At 40.1% G+C, this 18,869-nt stretch overlaps 2 protein-coding genes across 4 annotated transcripts in view; one reads left to right on the forward strand and one right to left on the reverse strand.

Moving 5' to 3' along the window:
* Window positions 1-1,037: 1,037 nt before the first annotated feature.
* RAD1 (RAD1 checkpoint DNA exonuclease) lies at window positions 1,038-15,288 on the reverse strand. Of its 2 annotated transcripts, XM_011944335.1 has the most exons (7): window positions 15,029-15,182; window positions 14,293-14,561; window positions 13,051-13,159; window positions 11,133-11,391; window positions 8,745-8,843; window positions 8,249-8,433; window positions 1,038-1,265 (listed from the first exon to the last, which is right to left on the reverse strand). In XM_011944335.1, the coding sequence occupies exons 2-6, from the start codon at window positions 14,488-14,490 to the stop codon at window positions 8,256-8,258; spliced, it is 843 nt and encodes a 280-aa protein (XP_011799725.1). In that variant the 5' UTR covers window positions 14,491-14,561; window positions 15,029-15,182; the 3' UTR covers window positions 1,038-1,265; window positions 8,249-8,255. The 2 variants fall into 2 exon arrangements, with proteins under 2 accessions (XP_011799725.1, XP_011799724.1); XM_011944334.1 differs by lacking the exon at window positions 1,038-1,265 and having other exon boundaries at window positions 8,039-8,433; window positions 15,029-15,288.
* Window positions 14,987-18,869, forward strand: part of BRIX1 (BRX1, biogenesis of ribosomes) — a 10,431-nt gene continuing 6,548 nt past the window's right edge. The window contains exons 1-2 of one of the 2 annotated variants that reach the window (XM_011944332.1): window positions 14,987-15,510; window positions 17,964-18,075. In XM_011944332.1, coding sequence (XP_011799722.1) covers window positions 15,352-15,510; window positions 17,964-18,075 — 271 coding nt within the window. In that variant the 5' untranslated portion in view covers window positions 14,987-15,351. The remainder of the gene's footprint in view (window positions 15,511-17,963; window positions 18,076-18,869) is intronic. The other variant, XM_011944333.1, reaches the window with a different exon arrangement.

Raw genomic sequence — 18,869 nt, forward strand, 5'->3', positions numbered from 1 at the left:
ACTGGCAGATCTAAAACAGAACGGTTTTTTATTAAGGACTCTGGAAAAAAAAGATCCACTTAGCAGCAACATTCCAGGTGAAATACCCAAGAGCCATTAGAAACTAGGATCCTGGCCAGGCATGGTGGCTCAGGCCTGTAATCCCAGCACTTTGGGAGGCCGAGGCGGGCAGATCACGAGGTCAGAAGATCAAGACCATCCTGGCCAACATGGTGAAACCCCGTTTCTACTAAAAATACAAAAAAAATTAGCTGGGCTTGGTAGCACATGCCTGTAAACCTAGCTACTCGGGAGACTGAGAAGGGTAATCACTTGAACTGGGGAGTTGGAGATTGCAGTGAGTCGGGATCGCACCACTGCACTCCAGCCTGGCAATAGAGAGAGACTCCATCTCAAAAAAAAACACAAAACAACTAGGATCCTGATCTATGACTTGGGGGAAAGAAATCTTTTAGACACATGCTTTAAGTTATAGTTTCTTGTGTCACTGGGACTCCATTACCTTCCATTTCCCTTTTTCTAACTCTAACTTTATTCCTTTCAGTTCTGATTTTTTAAAAAATTCTGCAATACCTAAGTAATTTATTGGTGAACACTTTCATATACTACAGTTGACCACTTAACAATGCAGGGGTTAGAGCTGCCAATGCCTCGTGCAGTCAAAATCTTTGTATAACTTTGGATTCCCCCAAACCTTAACTGCTAATAACCTAGTGTTAACTGGGAGCCTTACTGATAAGATAAACAGTCGACTAACACATACTTTGTATGTTATATGTATATTATATAATATATTCTTACAATGAAGTAAACTAGAGAAAAGCAAAGGTTATTAAGGAAATGATAAGGGGCCAACTATGGTGGTTCATTGCCTGTAATCCTAGCACTTTGGGAGGCAGAGGAAGGCAGATTGCTTGAGCCCATGAGGTTGAGGTTGCAGTAAGCTGAGATCATGCCACTGCACTCCAGCCTGGATGACAAAGGAAGACCCTGTTCAAAAAAAGAAAAAAGACAGAAAATAAGGAAATACATTTACATTACTGTACTGTATTTATTGATTCCATAAATTTACATTGTCTGTTTACAAAAAGAATCCTTGGACTGAAATGAAGGGCATCCACAGCCACAGACTTCAACCTTTGATACGTATCAAGCAATTCAGCTTTTTCTTGTAATGTCATGACTTCTACTTCTTGGGAACACTTCCAGCATCACTAGTGGCACTTCGTATGGGTCCCATGGTATTATTTGAGGTTTATGGTGCACTAAACACGATGAAAAATACTTAAGAATCTCAAGAGAGTACTTTTTTTCTGCCACATGAAATTTACTGGAGAGCCGAACTGCTCATACAGAGATGATGAGCATCAAACAGCGTTTTGAGCGGATATTCACAACACCTGAGCGCACGGCAGCAGCCGTAGGAGGCAGCTACAAAATGACTGCAGTACAGTGTGTACTCCCGTTGGTTTTATGTGGCTATGATTTAACCTTGCATCTTTACATTTGTTTACATTTCTCTGGACTGTGAATGGCACCATGTACTGTATATGTGTGTAAATTTTGAGAAAATTTAGCATTTTATAATAGGTTTGTGCATATTTTGTAGTAGCACATGATAAAAGACTATTATATACATATATTTTATGCATTCATGACATACCTTTTAAATTTTTAAAAAATATTTCTAGGCAACAGTTTGTGTTTTTTAGATTGTCAAAAATCTCCAAAAAAAAAAACTTCCAATGTATTATTGAAAGAAATCTGTGTATAAGTAGATTTATACAGTTAAAACCCATGTTGTTCAAGGGTCAACTGTATTTGGAAGTGTCTTTAGTCTCAGCCTGTTTGAGGTCACCAAAACTGCCTTGGAAGGAATACTTTGATCCTTCTGAAACACTTGCCCTGATCTGATTTACTGAACTCATCATAACATGTTACAAGTTAGAAAGGACCTATTTACTTTATAAAGAAACTAGAGATGGCTGGGCATGGTGGCTCAAGCCTGTAATCCCAGCATTTTGGGAGGCCGAGGCGGGTGGATCATCTGAGGTCAGGAGTTCGAGACCAGCCTGACCAACATGGTGAAACCCTGTCTCTGCTAAAAATACAAAAATTAGCTGGGTGTGGTCATGGGTGCCTGTAATCCCAGCTACTTGGGAGGCTGAGGCAGGAGAATCACTTGAACCTGGGAGGTGGAAGTTGCAGTGAGCCAGGATCGTGCCATTGCATCCAGACTGGGCGACAAGAGCAAAACTCCGTCTAAAAAGTAAATTAATAATAATACACCTCAAAGACCCTGTGTCTTTGGGGATCCAAGTGTATCACTATCAGTATCTATATCAATGCACTCAGTGCTTACAGAACCACATTTTGGATCTTTATTCAGGAAATTATTTCAGTCATTTGTTCAGCCTGTAAAACTTAAGAATCAACCAGTACCCAAAGTATAGTGAGTTGTGTTCTGCTGTGGCAGAAGCACACATATACCACCTAAGCCAAAGGCTTGTCCACTGACAGGCAGGCCTTCTCCTGGCAGTTGCCGACTAACTCCCAGGATGCTTTAGGGTTGGCACTCAGGATCAAGGTCCCACATTGCAGCCCTGGCTGAAAGCAGCTATATATTCCATTGCCCTTCTCTGCGGTGCTTATTAACTGGTCACTTCGCCTGTCATTGTTCATTTTAGCCCCGTCTGGAGATGAAGCTGCTGTTCTGAATTGATTACAGTAGCTTCAGAAGAGTCGCTTCCATTTTCACATACGTAGTTGAAAATGGCTTTTCAACAATGACTGACATTAAAAAAAAAAAAAAAAGAATACCAGAAAGAAATGGCCATTTAGACTCCATTTTGGGTGGCACCAAAATTTATAAAATGTTACTATTTTGCAATCCTAAGATGTCCAAACTGACAAACCTGTATCAATAAACAGTAGCATAAGTGTAACACTGTGAAATAAAATCTTATGGTGTACTTGTTCCTGCATTTGAAATTTGTTTTTAATGTTTAAAGTTTTTCTTTATGGTCACTGTAAAGTTGCTATTGTCTGGGGTTTTGATGTTAAAATGTTTTATAAAATGGTGGTGATACTGAATGGTATAATTTTAACATCCTTATACCTGGTAAAATAAGTTGGCACCTATGTTGGTCCCCAAAGTTTTTCCCAAAGGCATTTTTAAAGCCGTTTTAGGTTCATACAAAATTAAGGGAAAGCTACAGAGATTTCCCATTTATCCCCTACCCCCACACATACTGACTTCTCCTTTATCAACATCTCCCACTGGAGTGGTACATTTGTGACAGCTGATGAACCCACACTGACACACCATTATTACCCAAGTCCATAGTTTACATGAGGGTTCACTCTTGGTGGTATACATTCTGTGGGTTTGGAAAAATTATAATGACATGTATCCACCATTAGAGTATCATACATATTAGTTTCACTGCCCTAAAAATCTTCTGTGCCCTGCCCAAAAGTTTTAAAATTTTACTATTTTGGTGAAATCTCAAAGTCTTAACAAGCCACATTAGAAATATAAAGTTGCATTCTCACTGCAAAACCATAGAAGCTACTTTCTAAATTTAACCAATCTGGATAACCCAATCCAATCAAACACCTGACATTTCTAACAGATCTGAGCTAACATACAGAGCTCTTACAATTCTTCTGAATTAGCTAACAAGCACTGACATTTTTTAGGTGGATGAGGATTATTTTCCAACAATCTCTGTACCAAGTTAGAAAAAAAATAATTCAAGCCCAGATCAAGCTGTCTCACATACAGATTTCAATAAATATTTTTATTTTATTTTTTGTTGAGACACGGTCCCACTCTCCTGCCAGGCTGTAGTGCAGTGGCATGATCATAGCTCACTGCAGCCTTGAACTCCTGGGCTCAAGCAATCCTCCCGCTTTAGCCTCTGGAGTAGCTGGGACTACATGCATATTCCAAACCTGGCTAAAAAAGAAAAAAATTTAGAGATAGGGTCTTGCTATGTTGGCCAGACTGGTCTCAAAACTCCTGGGCTAAAATGGTCCTCCTGCCTTGGCCCCCCAACGTGCTGGGACTACAGGTGAAAGCCACCACACCTAGCTCAATGAACATTTTTTAACAAGCAAACAAAAAAGTTTATGTAACCAGCTGGGCGTGGTGGCTCACACCTGTAATCCCAGCACTTTGGGAGGCTGCAGTGGGAGGATCACGAAGTCAAAAGATCAAGACCATCCTGGCCAACATGGTGAAACCCCGTCACTACTAAAAATACAAAAATTAGCTGGATGTGGTGGCGGACACCTGTAGTCCCAGCTACTCGGGAGGCTGAGGCAGGAGAATTGCTTGAATCTGGGAGGCGGAGGTTGCAGTGAGCTGAGATCGTACCACTGTACTCCAGCCTGGCAACAGAGTGGGACTTCATCTCAAAAAAAAAAAAAAAGTTTATGTAACCTGTATTAAAGGTCCACTTAAGGCAGGCTTGACGATATTCCAGAAATAGTACTCTCCTAACCTAGTTAGCCAAGGCAACCAGAAATCCTTGGACAAAATGGCAGGAAGCAAGATCATTTTGGGATCAAGTGTCAGGCACCATGCCTAAGGGTAAAGGCCACAGGCTTCACTAGATTGTTACTTCCTTTTCACTTAAGTATGAGGAATTACTCTGAAATAATTTAGTAAGTTCACATATCCTGAATACCTCTAGTTTTGCTACTGAGAGCCACTACTAGTATCTATTCTAATGATCAACAAGCTATGAATTTCAAAAATATACTTCACACATTTACTCTGCTGATTATCAAAACTTCTGGACGTGACTGAGATACAGATACAGAAAGCACTTGAAACCGCTGCCTTTGGTCTTTCCGATTAGAATACTAGCTGTCCACTCCTGAAAGAGAAATCCTGTTAGAGCTAATGACTCCTCCTGGGGTGCTTGTAACCTGATACTAGTATAAAACATCACTGCCTATTCCAAAGAGAGAATGAAAGCAAATTACAAACATAATTGGGAAAAGAAAAAATACTACACAGTCCAATTTCTCAGGACCCAATAGATTTTATTTCAGGTGGGGATAAAGGACAAGCAGTGTGAAGACAGGGAAGGAGAGAAGGAAGTCTCTATGTTCTGGATGATTCCCTACCCCGCTGTTGAGAGTGCCACAGTCTGCCCTTTTACAATTTTAATTAATTTTTACTGGGACTTTGATAACACCACAGAAACCCTGTGGCTTCCTGTTAAAATGATTGTGTTACAAGCCTAATTTTTATTAGAAAAGTGAAATTTAACAAATATTTTTATTTTTATTATTTTGAAAAAGTTCATCAATTCTAGGTGGAAGCACTACATCATTAAATGGGAAATCAACAAATGAAAAATGAAAAAAAAAGATTACTTATCCATTCACAGTAAGCACAATTTTACTAGAAACAGAGATAAACTTCAAAAAGACAGAACTAAAAGTCATATATAAGACTGTATTCTTCTACATGCTACACATCAATTTGTAGTGGCACCGAAGTGTCGCCTGCTCTGCCTGAAGGAGAACTCCCCCTAGTGGTTTTCCATAGGAAATAAAGTTAAACTTTTATGAAAGTAAAAATGCCTAGGTCAAATAGAACACACATAAGGAGGAAATTCTTTATAAGATAAGTACCTTGATGTTAGGGTGACTTAGAAACAATTCTTAGTCTCTGAATTCTAAATAGCTGAAGACATGCAGCTAAAACAATAATTTTCATTTTAATTTTTTATTGTTTTTGAGATGGCGTCTTGCTCTGTCACCCAGGCTGGAGTGCAAGGGCGCAATCTCGGCTCAATGCAACCCCCGCCTCCCAGGTTCAAGTGATTCTCTTGCCTCAGCCTCTCGGGTAGCTGGAATTACAGACACCCACCACCACGCCGTGCTAATTTTTGTATTTTTAGTAGAGACGGGGGTTTCACCATGTTGGCTAGGCTGATCTTGAACTCCTGATCTCAGATGCTCCACCCACCACGGCTTCCCGAAGTGCTAGGATTACAGGTGTGAGCCACCACACCAGGCCTAAAATGATAGTTTTAAATGTGCAAAAATATCCATCCTTACTGAGCTGATTTATATTTGTTTTAAATTCTTTTTAGATTCAACTTTTAAAAAATACATTAGGCCAGGCATGGTGGCTCACACCTGCAATCCCAGCCTTTTGGGAGGCCAAGGCGGGTGGATTGCTTGAGCTCAGGAGTTCAAAGATTAGCCTAGGCAACATAGTGAAACCCTGTCTCTACAAAAAATACAAAAATTAGCAGGGCATGGTGGCATGCACCTATAGTCTTAACTATTTGGGAGGCTGAGATGGGAGGATTGCTTGAGCCTAGGAGATCGAGGCTGCAGTGAACTGTGATCCTACAACTGTACTCCAGCCTGGGCAACAGAGCAAGATCCTGTCTCCAAAAATAAAAATAAAAAAACCTTAGATCAAAATAAATTTAGAGCTAAATCATCAGAATTAAACAGTGCCTAATAAGATGCTAGAAAAAAATCTGAAATTGGAGATTCTTTCATCTAACAAAGTTCCTAAACGCCCATTATACATTAGGCACTGTTCTTTGTTCACACTAGTAACAAAAGACAAAAAATAACTATGCTACTCCACATTTAACAGTCTTTAGAATGTTGACTGATTAGATATTTCTGTAAGTATCTTTTAGGTTTGTTCTGTTCTTGGTGTTTAAACAAAAAATATTCTGACAACATTTAGTAAATTCATATCTTTCCTTCTTGAACATATACACTTTAAAAAATTTCAACTTCTTTTGTAGCCGCTAGGCATGCTGAGATTGAGAGACTTATTAGTTATCAGGTACTGACCCTGGCCACCTCCCAGAATTGTCCATATGCCTGGGAAGCAGTGCCTGCCACTGTGCTGGAGTGGCCTCCTTGCAGCACACTTTGCTGTAATACTCTCCAAACCAATTTTCTCTAACGCTATGTGACCTATATTAAGGTAGGGCATTCCAATATATCCTCCAGTTTTGGTGAGTATCACTGAATGGTTCTCATCAATTAATACTTTGGTACACTTTTATTTGGGGGAGGTGGTGGTCACAGTGATTAGCATCAGTGGGTAAGGGCCAGAAAGGCTAAATGAATCCTGCAATGGGATGATAGTTTTTTATCCTAAAGAACCGTCTCACTCAAAAGGCCAATAGTGCCTGTCTACGAACAGACACTGAGCTGTTGTCACCTGGTACGGTAACAAAGACAGAAGCTTCACTGTACTCATGTAATTTTTTCTACTAGAGAGTAAGTCAGATAATTTTAGTATTGTATTTTACTAAATATATTTATGTGCCACAAAAATTATTTTAGTGACAACTACCAGGAAAGTACAAAATCACTTAATAACTGGTTTTCTACACCTTGATTTGTCAAGAAATTCATAGGCAAATGGAAAGTAGTAAGTACTGACTGCTGTTACTTACTACAGTGAACAGTTTTGAGAACAAGAAGAAAACATGTAACCCTGAAAATTGCTTTATATCCTGTTCACAGATCTCTTTAAAAGGTCTACTTTAAAAATAAATCACATAAAGAATTGTTCAGACTTGTTTGGTGATGCCTCAACTTCAGAACATTTGCAAGGAAATCACATGTAAAAGCAATTATCTCAATACAATTAAATCCTATTAAAGGAAAAAAGTTTCCTATTAAAGAAAAAAAGTTTCCTTTAAACCAGTGGTTCCCAAAATTTAGCATGCATCAGAATCTCCTGAGGGAAGCTTGTTAAAATACAGAATGCTGGCCTCCTCCCCAGAGTTTGCTACAGGTTTGCAGGCTGTTCTGATGTTGGTGTGGGCACAACACTTCGAGAACCACTATTTTATGATCTAGTCTCTAGAATTCAAACTAATAAGCAATGCTCATATGCCTTTGCTTTTTCTAATAGTAAATAAATAAAAGAACATTTCAGGTAGCTGCATCAAACTTTAAGCCTTTACACTCTTGAAATGTTACCTTGGCTCACAAAACTGTGAGTTCAAAAGACAGAACTAAAGGACAGTCCTGAATAATCATGAAAACATTTATTTACATGCCCTCTACAAAATGTATTTAGAAAACACAGTAACTATTAGGTATACGACCTTGCTCCTATCTTCCCCATCGTGCTTCTTCTCTACAGAAAATCCAGTATGAAATTATAAAGAGTACTGTACTCAGAATAAGAACTTCATCTGTCATAAATGTACACATAAATATCAGTGAATTGTCATACTCAAGACTCAAGATTCAGGAACTTCTTCATCAGGGCAGCAGTAATATTCCACAAAACATATTTGTCCATCTTCATTTCTAATCATATACTGTAATGAAAGGAAGCCTCTGTTATCTGTCCGAATAGATACCTTACAAGATAGGACTAATGCCTTTGTAGAGGGTTTCAGTAAAGAAATCTTGTATCTGTAGAAGACAAAATAAAAAGCTGTTATATCAACACAGTGAAAACTGCTCAGAACTCCCAAGGACAAAAAGTAGCAAAACTAATAATAAAATCAGGTACTTATCCAATTTGCTAATATTTTCTCTTGATGTTTTTAAAATTCATCCACTGTTAGAACCCTACATCCCCTAGTAAGTCCAGCACTGTACTGTTTATTTTTATAAAATGCTGTGCATTTTAATTAACAGATTGAAAGTGTTTTTATTTAACAGAAATCTGGTATTTAACTTCCTCTTTATCACCAATGGGAACCTCTATGTTAAGAACTGACCTGTTGACTTGGGTCTGATTACAATGAAATGCTTCCATCAAATCAGAATCTTTGGGATAGTCAAGGTGGGAACTTCCTGCATTTCCAAAAGTAGATAACCTATAGAAAATGATTACCTCATTTATTCATTGGTCCAAAAATAAACCACATTAGGATCCAAATAAAGAAAACACTTCCTTAAGAAATTCATACTAGTGGAGGAAACAGACATGTACACAAATGCTTACAACACACGATAACAAGTACCGTAATAAAGCTTCCACTAGAGTTCCGGGAGTTCAGGGCAACTAATCAACGGCTTTGAAGAAAATCAATTGTAAAAGGAAAAGGGTAGGGGACACTTTAATTTCATTACCCTAATCCTACTCTGAAAATGACTTTTCCTCATCCTTAAGTCAGAAATATATAACAGGAGAGAGAATTGAGGACTGATGGAAGACCTTGATCTAAGTCAACTGCAACCCTTAGGTCTGTTCCCAATCCTACACCGAGGAATTACAGCTTTTCTGTATCTTAGACTGCTCTTAAGGCTATTTCACGGTTTTCCTCACTTGGTAATACCAGAAGTTATTTGTAGACAATTTGTAAGTGTTAATATGCTGATTTAATCTGCAAGAACTTCTGAAGCATTTGCTGCAGGGTTAGCACATTGCTAACTATTATATGAACATGGTGATAAGATCCAGGTTGGTTTTCCCTAAGTTCCATTTCTGCCCCCCATCTTCCAGGTGTTGGTTTTCCTGGGGTCCATCTTTTCTTTCTTCTAATATAATCTCTCTCTCTGACCCGTCTCATCCATGCCCAGCCATGATGATGGTTCCCAAATCTAAATTTCCAGTCTAAATGGATCTCCTGAGCACCATAACTATGCATCCAGCTACTCCCTAGTGTCACGGGTACTTAAAATTTAACATATCCAGGAAAAAATTTCAACTCCTACCTCTCTACCATCAAATTGAACATATCCAGGAAAAAATTTCCACTCCTACCTTCCTACCACCAAATTGTTTCCCATCCTGGAGATGAAAGATACCATGGTCCATCTAGTTACCCAGGCTGAGAGAGATCACTGAGGAGATCCTCTGAAATACTGTTTAAGTACCTGAAATTTTTTACTTCATTCCACTGCTAAAGCAGGGTTTCCAATTTCCATTTTAGTTAACACTTTTGTCGGACCCTGAGCCAAATTCTTAACTCCCCAAAGTCATGAGAAGGGCCTGTGATTCTTTTTCTTTTTTTGAGACGGAGTCTCACTCTGTCACCCAGGCTGGCATGCAGTGGTCAAATCTCAGCTTACTGCAACGTCCACCTCCTGAGTTCAAGTGACTCTCCCACCTCAGCCTCCCGAGTAGCTGGGATTATAGGCACACGCCACCATGCCCAACTAATTTTTCTACTTTTAGTAGAGACAGGGTTTCACCATGCTGGCCAGGCTGGTCTTGAACTCCTGACCTCAAATGATCCGCCCACTTCAGCCTCCCAAAGTGCTGGGATTACAGGTGTGAGCCACTGCACTTTTACAGCCGGGCTTGTAATTCTTATAAAGTAGTTACAAAAAGATTACCTTATTCCTTTTATTCCATATGTATTTAGTGCCTTTATTTAACATTCTGAAATATTTCAAAAAGAGAGTATTTAGATCCTGAAATATTATGAAAAGAGAATATTTAGATCCTCTCTCTAAATTGCTAGAATCTCTAAACTGAGTCTAACCCTGAAAAGACATTTGTGTTAAAGTATCAGGAGCAGCTTTTTTGACATGGTATTCCTGCTGAAAACTGCCCTCTCTTGGGAAGCCAGCTTTGAGCAATCATCTCTAAATCCTTATATAAGCGTTTCCCAGGTATCTCTGTGTGCCCTATTGGTACTTAATGGTTTGCTGTTTCATGTATGTTGGCTTCACCTTGGTTTTAAGCTGTTCTTCCCATAATGCTTAATAAGATGAATAAGCACATGGTAGGTGATCAACAGATACTTGGTGACTGAATGAACCATGTGTAAAAAACATCTTCTTCTGCAACCTGAACTAACTTGAAAAAGATACCATAATACAAACACCCTTTCAAACACTTAAACCCAATTTTCCTCATGATGTAACCTGATCTATGACAGTAAGTAGTAGTACAATGAAAATACCACTCAGTTATAAATTAGGGGACTGGGCTTCTCATCTAGATGCCACCACCACCTAAATATGAAATAGTGAGTGAATCTTCCTGGGTCTTAAGTTTCTTGAACCATAAAATTATGAGGTAACAGTACCAGCTGTCTAAAGTTGTGAAAACTCTAAAAATGTGGATAATAAAAATTTTGCACACTAAGCAAATGTCTAAGTGGGAAGATGGGAGTACACACCACATTAACTACAACTGCACTGCTCTCAAGTACCTGAAATAAGGCTTGTCAGGAGACATGGTAATCTGTAGGACTTCACTCGTCATATCCAATTCAGAAAATGCTTCACGGAGCCCCTCTGACTGCAGAATAATTTTATTAATAACATTGGTGCTGCAGAAATCAAAATCCAAGGTCTCCTCAGGTTCCTGCGTATTGATTTTGCAGACTGTTACCACTCCTCCTTCTTCCAGAAACAGCATCAAAGGGTAACCATAACCTTGGTAACACATCCGAAGTGCAGTTAAAGTCCCTGCAATGGAAAGAAGTCATACTTGGCGTTAGCTTTACAGCACTGGGTTCAGCTTCTCCCCGAAATGATACATAAAATTTCTCAAGAATAATTTATTCCGTCCAATTTCTCACACATATTTTGTATTTCCTCATAAAAAGAGATTACATCTTCCCTGATGACAGTTGTGTGTAGACAATTCCAAAAATACAAAAAAACTGGGAACCAGAATAAAATGTAACAAAATTCTTTGGAATCATTTTCAGGTTGTCATAAACACCTCAGAAGTAGCTTGTTGATTTTACATCCACACAATTTCAGGATAGAGAATCTATATGGATCAATACAGCAAGTAACTAAATTGCTGCAGAACAGGGTATACTATTCCTTGAAGGTTCAATGTGTGTACCAGTGGATTGCTATCATCTGTACTGCAACATCAGTGTACTCACTATGACAAGGATCCTTCCAACTTTTCCAACTGGGAGATATTTCTATTTCCTCAAATTTTAAAATCAAATTGAGAGAAAAAGAGGGTTGCTAATGGTGGTGTAAATTTTAACACTGCAAACCACTAGAGGCAAGGAGGAATATGACAGGATATTCAAACTCCTTCCCTTACTCGATTGATAGCCACAGTGAGGAATGGAATATGACAGATGCTTTTGTGAAAAACCAGCTGGAGAACACTGTTATTAGAAAATGTATAATTAAACAGTGGAATTGTCTGTGGAAAGTTAAAATACATTTTTCTGGAGAACGATAATGAATTTTTCCTAGCTAATCTCCAGGTTGCTTTCCTATGAAATAAAATTCTGGGGATTCCTTATAGTTTTATACCTACAGCAATTGAATTTCACCATTCTTAAAAATAATTCCCTTAACAAATAAAAAAATATGCATTTTAAAGAAAATCATTTGGCAGCTGGGCACGGTGGCTCATGCCTATAATCCCAGCACTTCAGGAGTCTGAGGCGGGCAGATCACCTGAGGTCTGGAGTTTGAGACCAGCCTGGCTAACATGGTGAAACCTCGTCTCTATTAAAAATACAAAAAAGTAGCCGGGCATGGTGGCACGTGCCTGTAATCCCAGCTACTTCGGAGGCTGAGGCAGGAGAAGTGCTTGAACCTGGGAGGCAGAGGTTGTAGTGAGCCAAGATTGTACCATTATACTCCAGCTTGGGCAACAAGAGAGAAACTCGGTCTCAAAAACACCAAAAAATCATTTATCAAAATAGACATAACTTATAAAATATGACTTAAAAGAAACGAATCTTGAACATAGCAAACTAGGAGTCAGGAGAACTGGCTTTCGTTTTTCTCTGCCACTAACTAGCTGAGTAATTCTGGACAAGTTAGGGAAAAGAAGCAATTAAAACATTTCACAATGTTAAAGATATTAAAGACATGTCCAAAGAATTCTTTTGGCCAGTTCAAATTTAAAATCCCTCAAAGCCTTGTAAATTAAAAAAAGATGAATGTAAATACTTTTACAAATATGAAAGAACTATAAACACACTTGCAATTAACATTGTGAAATGTTAGAACCCATGACTGTGGCCACCGAAAAATGAATTGGCATTAGCTTTCCGAACAAATGGTTATATTCCAAATAACTTCTTGTATTTTTCTGACCACTGTGTATAACACTTTTATGTCTTTATGCTGATAATAGTTTACCTGGCATAGGACTTGATCCAAAAATAGATAAACAGTCTAAAAGGACAGTTAAATTAATTCGAAAAGTAACAGACTCTTCCTGAACTTTAAACTCCTGAAATATTCCAGCCTATGGAAAAAGTAAAAATGAAAATTGTTATATAAAAGAATGAAAACTAATACATAAGGTCCTAGATTTCACTTTATATGTTTAAAAAATACAATACTGTGCTAATTCCATGAGAATAATTTCTGATTAGCAATCAAAACATCTTAGAGACATCCTTTGAAGCATCCTTATATCCATTCCTGGATCTAAAACTATCCCTCTGTGACTCTCCCTTGTCTCGTTTTTGTGCCTATCACTACTGCTAAGGTCACTTGCAAAACAGACAGATGACTTGATCATGCATGAGCAATATTAGTTATAACTTTTATTATTATTTTTTATTGATATGGGGGTCTCACTATTGTTACTCAGGCTGGTCTTTAATGCCTGAGTTCAAGCGATCTTCGTGCCTCAGCCTCAGTCTCCTGAGCAGCTGGCAATACAGGTGTGAGCCACTATACCATGTCCCCGCATGAGGACGAGAACCATGTGTTATTTACCTCTCTATCCCTGAGGTCATGCTGTGCACTTACGTGTTAAAAAAAATGCTTACTTGAATTTGCAATCCTATCTGAACCATACAAATATTACTTTGGAAGAACAAAAATTCTATTACAACCAGTAAAGGGAAAAAATACTCTTTAGTAACAGCAAGGTGGTAGTATCGCACTGGTAAAAAGAGCAGATATTCTGGAAACAAATGTTCAGGGTTCTTATCCCAATTCAGCCACTTACCAGCTGTGGGACTGTTGGCACATCACTTAAAATTGTGCCTCGTTTCCACATATATAAAACGGGAATAACAACAGAACCTACCTTACGGGACTATTGTTAAAATTAAAATGAGTTAAACACTAAGAAGACTGTAGCCTAGCCGATAGTCTAGTTTAATAAACTTCAGTCATTACTAACCATTATCTCTGTAAAACAAGATAAGAATTTGTTACCGGGAGAGAAAAAATTCAAGTAATGACGTTTTGTTCTCCAACTTAAGACTATTAAGTTATTTATCTATTAAGTTATTTATTATGACTACTGATTATTAAGTTATTATGAGTATTAAGTTATTTATTATGTCTACTAAAACCTTCGGATTTCATTAAATTGCATTTAGAGTATCTATGGCACAGGCTTAAAGGCGCCTACTTCCATACCTGAATAAAAGCATTTGCTTGCACACACTTTGCATTTTCCACTGTTACTTTGATACCATTTTTAGTTGCGAAACACGTGGCATGCTCTCGGAAATGAATAGCTTTCAAAATAGTGGAGAGATTCCTAACGTTGTCAAGGCTGGCCACAAGGCTGTACTGATCATCCTCATCTTGGATCTGCTGGGTTAGAAGGGGCATCGTCCACTGCGCATTCGGCCCGGAAGGAAATGCTTCTGGGGCTAACACCTGCTCGGCGGATCGCGAAACACCTGAAGGGATTGGACAATAAAACTCACATCAGTGCAGGCGAGGTCTGGAGAGCTCCACCTGCGCTGAGAGGCGGACGGCGGCTGGGCGGCTGAACTCAGCTGACCAGGCCGAACCCCACCTGTGTCACTTAATTGTCTTTGTAATTTTGGGGGAAAATTAAGTTACGATTTCCTCGTCTCCGTAAGAGGACAATAACGTGAAAAGTTGTGAAGAATGTAGACACGCAACTGACACGGTATCTCCGCTTGGGGCCAGCTTCTCCCGGCCAAACAGGCACTACGAATACGCACCGAGTCGCTTTTGTGCCGCCCGAGCCACAGCCTGGCTTCCAACAGAACAGGCGATGGGGGGCGGGCCCAGAGTGTCCAGAAGATCCCCCAAGAGTCCCAGACAAGCCCATTCACCAGCCAGCCCGCAGGACAGCATCGCTTACTAGTCTCGGGGTCCCCGAGTGCGGACACCCTACCTTTGCGGTGGGGTCTGGACGCCCGAGAGACCTTCCCAGGAAAGTCCCTGAGGAGGGGCTAGACAGCTCCGAGAAATCGCGTAGGAAGTGGAGTGGATCCCGCCACTCTTCAGATCTTCCCTCCACCTCGGCCACCGTCACCACAGAGCTGAAGGAGGCCTAGAGAGCCGCGCGTGCAGCGCCACCGAGACCGGAAGGAGACACAGCCGACCTGGAGGACAACCGCGTAGCTGAGCGCTTAGAGCCACCGAACCATAGAGATCGGAAAGAGGAGCGAGCGGCAACGCCGGAAAACAGTCCAAGAGCGCAGGCGGTGAGGCAAGATGGCGGCAACCAAGAGGAAACGGCGTGGAGGCTTGGCAGTTCAGGCGAAGAAGCCAAAAAGAAACGAAAAAGATGCCGCGCCGCCAGCTAAGCGGCACACCACCGCAGAGGAGGTGGAGGAAGAAGAGAGGGACCGGATCCCAGGCCCCGTTTGCAAGGTAGAAGGGTATGCCCCCGGGCTACACCGGCGGCAGCGGCTCTGTGCGCCTCTTCTTGGGTTACTTACTTGACTACAGCTCTCCTAATTTCAGAGTAGCCCGGGTGTTAACGGTAGGTCGGTTTTAGCAATTCTCCCGGCCAGACTAGGCACCGAGTTTTCAGCGAATCCTTGTGCACGTGTCCGCTCTCCTGGAGGCGGCGGGTTTTAAAATCTTTACCCGGCCCACGGGGAAGCGACTTACAGGGTGCTCAGCTCTAGCGTTTTGTCTTCGTAGTTGTTGAGTTGTTTTGTTTTGTTTTGTTTTTTAAATATTTTTGAAAAGTAGGGCTTTTCCTTGGCTATTTCTCGGTATTGAGTATTTCTTCCAGTGATTAGTATGCCCATATGCTGCCATAGTCAGCCACTCTCAGTCAGGGATCCTACAGTTTGTTAGGTGAGCCTTTAAAAAGTTGTTGCCCTTGGGACTGTGACTCTGACTTGTTAACCAGTTTTTAACTCAAGGGATAATGAAAAATAGGCTAGGTACTATGAGCTTTACCTGTATTCAACAGACATTGAATGTGCCATGCATTTTACCAAGTTAGGCATCCTTTGGGTTTGAGATTGCAAAGGTGACTAGCATGTGACCCCTTCCTCCTGAAATGTTGGGAGTTTAGGAGGAAACTTAAGAATTCAAATAAGTTGATGGTTTTTATTCAAAAGAAGGGCACATAAGTTGTTGGAATTAGCTAGCTTTCATTCACCTGAGAACTCATCTTAAGCTAGACAGAATACTGTGAAGGCAAGGATTATCTTTGACATTAATTTCTGCGTCCTCTGCACTTAGCAGACTACTCTAGCACGGAGTAGATGTTAAGTCAATGACCCTGTGTGGTGTGATGGCAAGCTCTAGGAAAGGAGTGTGAGCTCTTAGGAATAAAAGATAAGTGTAAATTCTAGCCCCGCTCTTTTCTGCGCTCTTTTCTGACCCGCAGATTGGGGAGGGGGGAGAGAATATTTACTTTTTATGAAAAATAAGCTGGACTTGTACACTTTTAATAAATGTTAGTGTTCTCACTCTTCCCTTAAGGAGCTAGATAGTATCCATAATCTGAGCCATACTTTGATATATTCTATGGAAATGCAAGAGATAGAGATTACTTTTACCCTAGTATAATAAGATAAAGAATCACGAAGGATTTCGTCTTTAAGCTGCATATCAGAAGAAGTGTAGAATTTTGACATTCAGAAATGAGAGGGAACACTCCAAGGGAGGAAAAAAACTGATAAAAGACTTTGAAGTAGGGAAATGCTGAAAAATGTAAAAAACAGAGCCAGATTGGATTGCATTAGGCTTCATTTGGGGCAATAATGATGTAAAAATGAAAATATATTTTACAATTCAGTGTCGAAACTATGTCATTTGAACTTTGTTTAGAAAACTCTGGGAAGTAAGGATGTGACTGAAGTATTACTTTAAAAATGGCCGGGGCGCGGTGGCTCAGGCCTGTAATGCCAGCACTTTGGGAGGCTGAGGAGGGTGGATCACTAGGTCAGGAGTTCAAGACCAGCCTAGCCAAGATGGTGAAACTCCGTCTCTAGTAAAACTACAAAAAAAAATTAGCCAGGTGCAGTGGCGGGCACCCATAATCCCAGCTACTCAGGAGGCTGAGGCGGGAGAATCGCTTGAACCCGGGAGGTGGAGATTGCGCCACTGCCCTCCAGCCTGGGTGACAGAGTGAGACTCCATCTCAAAAAAAAAAAAAAAAGTAAATTTGAAAAAGCTAGTCAACCATATCCATTGGAGGTGTTCTTCATGTCCGAGAAGGTTAGCCATTTAGGAGTTTTGCAGTTAATATAAGACTCTCATTTAAAGTGCAGTGTGAATAAGAAAGGATTAAGAATTGTGGGAAATTATTATGAGACCTCTGTCATGGAGAGCACAGAAATAAAAGAGGGCTAAGAAAGAACTTTCAGGGTTGGGAGGAGGAATTGGTGAGATTGAAGATGAAAAACAAGAAACCAAGGAGGGCATTTCTGGGTGGCAGATGTGGTCAGTGAATGTTGGTGAGAGATGAAATTAAAGGAGTCAGGATGATTTGACTTGCTACCTGGAAGCTCTTAAAAAACAAACAGGGCCAGGTGCAGTGGTTCTCACCTATAATCCCAGCACTTTGGGAGGCCAAGCCACTTGAGCCCAGGTGTTGGAGACCAGCCTGGGCAACATAGGGAGACTCCTGTCTCTACAAAAAAAAAAATACTAACTGGGCATGGTGGCACATGCCTGTAGTACCCAGCTACTGCCGAAGCTGAGGTGGGAGGATCACTTGAGCCCAGGAATTTGAAATTGCATTGAGCTGTGAGCATGCATCACTGCACTTCAGTCTTGACAACAGTGTGAGACCCTGTCACAAAACAAGGTCAGTTCAGTATGAGATTTTAAAATCTTTTTAACATTTTCTTTTTCTTTAGGGCAAGTGGAAAAATAAGGAACGGATTCTCATCTTTTCTTCCAGAGGAATAAATTTCAGGACAAGACATTTAATGCAGGACTTGAGAATGTTGATGCCTCATTCTAAAGCAGGTGCCTTTGTATCATATATTTTAGAAATTTCTGTCTATAAACTTAGCTATTTTTATGTTTTCACTTATTTTATATATTCTTCATTTGTTCAGTGTTTTCACGAAAAAAGCACAATACCTTTTATCTTTTCAAGTGCCACAATTTTTCTAGTTAACATTTTGTAAGAAATTCTTTAGACTTCATTAGGTAGTTTCTTTACTTTTTAAAACACATGTCCTAATATTATTGAAACATTTTTTGAAAGTCCAGGAATACCTTCACTGTAATGTTCCTAAAGGTCCTGAGATAGGTGGGATGGTTTGTCCTGAGTGCTAAGGACTGCCATGTGTTGCTTTTTGGGCTTTTTGTTTTTTTTTTTTAACTTTTTATTGAAAAATGTAGCTGGGATAGAATTTGAGGCACGTTTTAAGTTGGAGTCAGAGCCTATTTCTAAATGCCAAGTTATTTATTTATTTTTATGCAATGAGTTATTTTACAGGCAAGAACAGTATGGCCAGGCATAGTAGCTCATGCCTGTAATCCCAGCACTTTGGGAGGCCGAGGTGGGTGGAACACTTGAGTCCAGGAGTTCCAGACCATCCTGGGCAACATGGTGAAACCCCGTCTTTACAAGATAAAAAAATGAAAAAAGTAAAGTAAATTAGCCAGGTGTGGGGCCACTTGCCTGCAGTCCCAGCTACACAGGAGTCTGAAGCAGGAGGATGGCTTGAGCCCAGGAGGTCAGGGCTGCCATGAGCCATGATTGTGCCACTACACTTCAGCCTGGGCAAGGAGCAAGACCCTATCTCAAAAAA

Source organism: Colobus angolensis, unplaced genomic scaffold, assembly GCF_000951035.1.
Source record: "Colobus angolensis palliatus isolate OR3802 unplaced genomic scaffold, Cang.pa_1.0 Scaffold230, whole genome shotgun sequence".
Lineage (NCBI taxonomy): Eukaryota > Metazoa > Chordata > Mammalia > Primates > Cercopithecidae > Colobus > Colobus angolensis.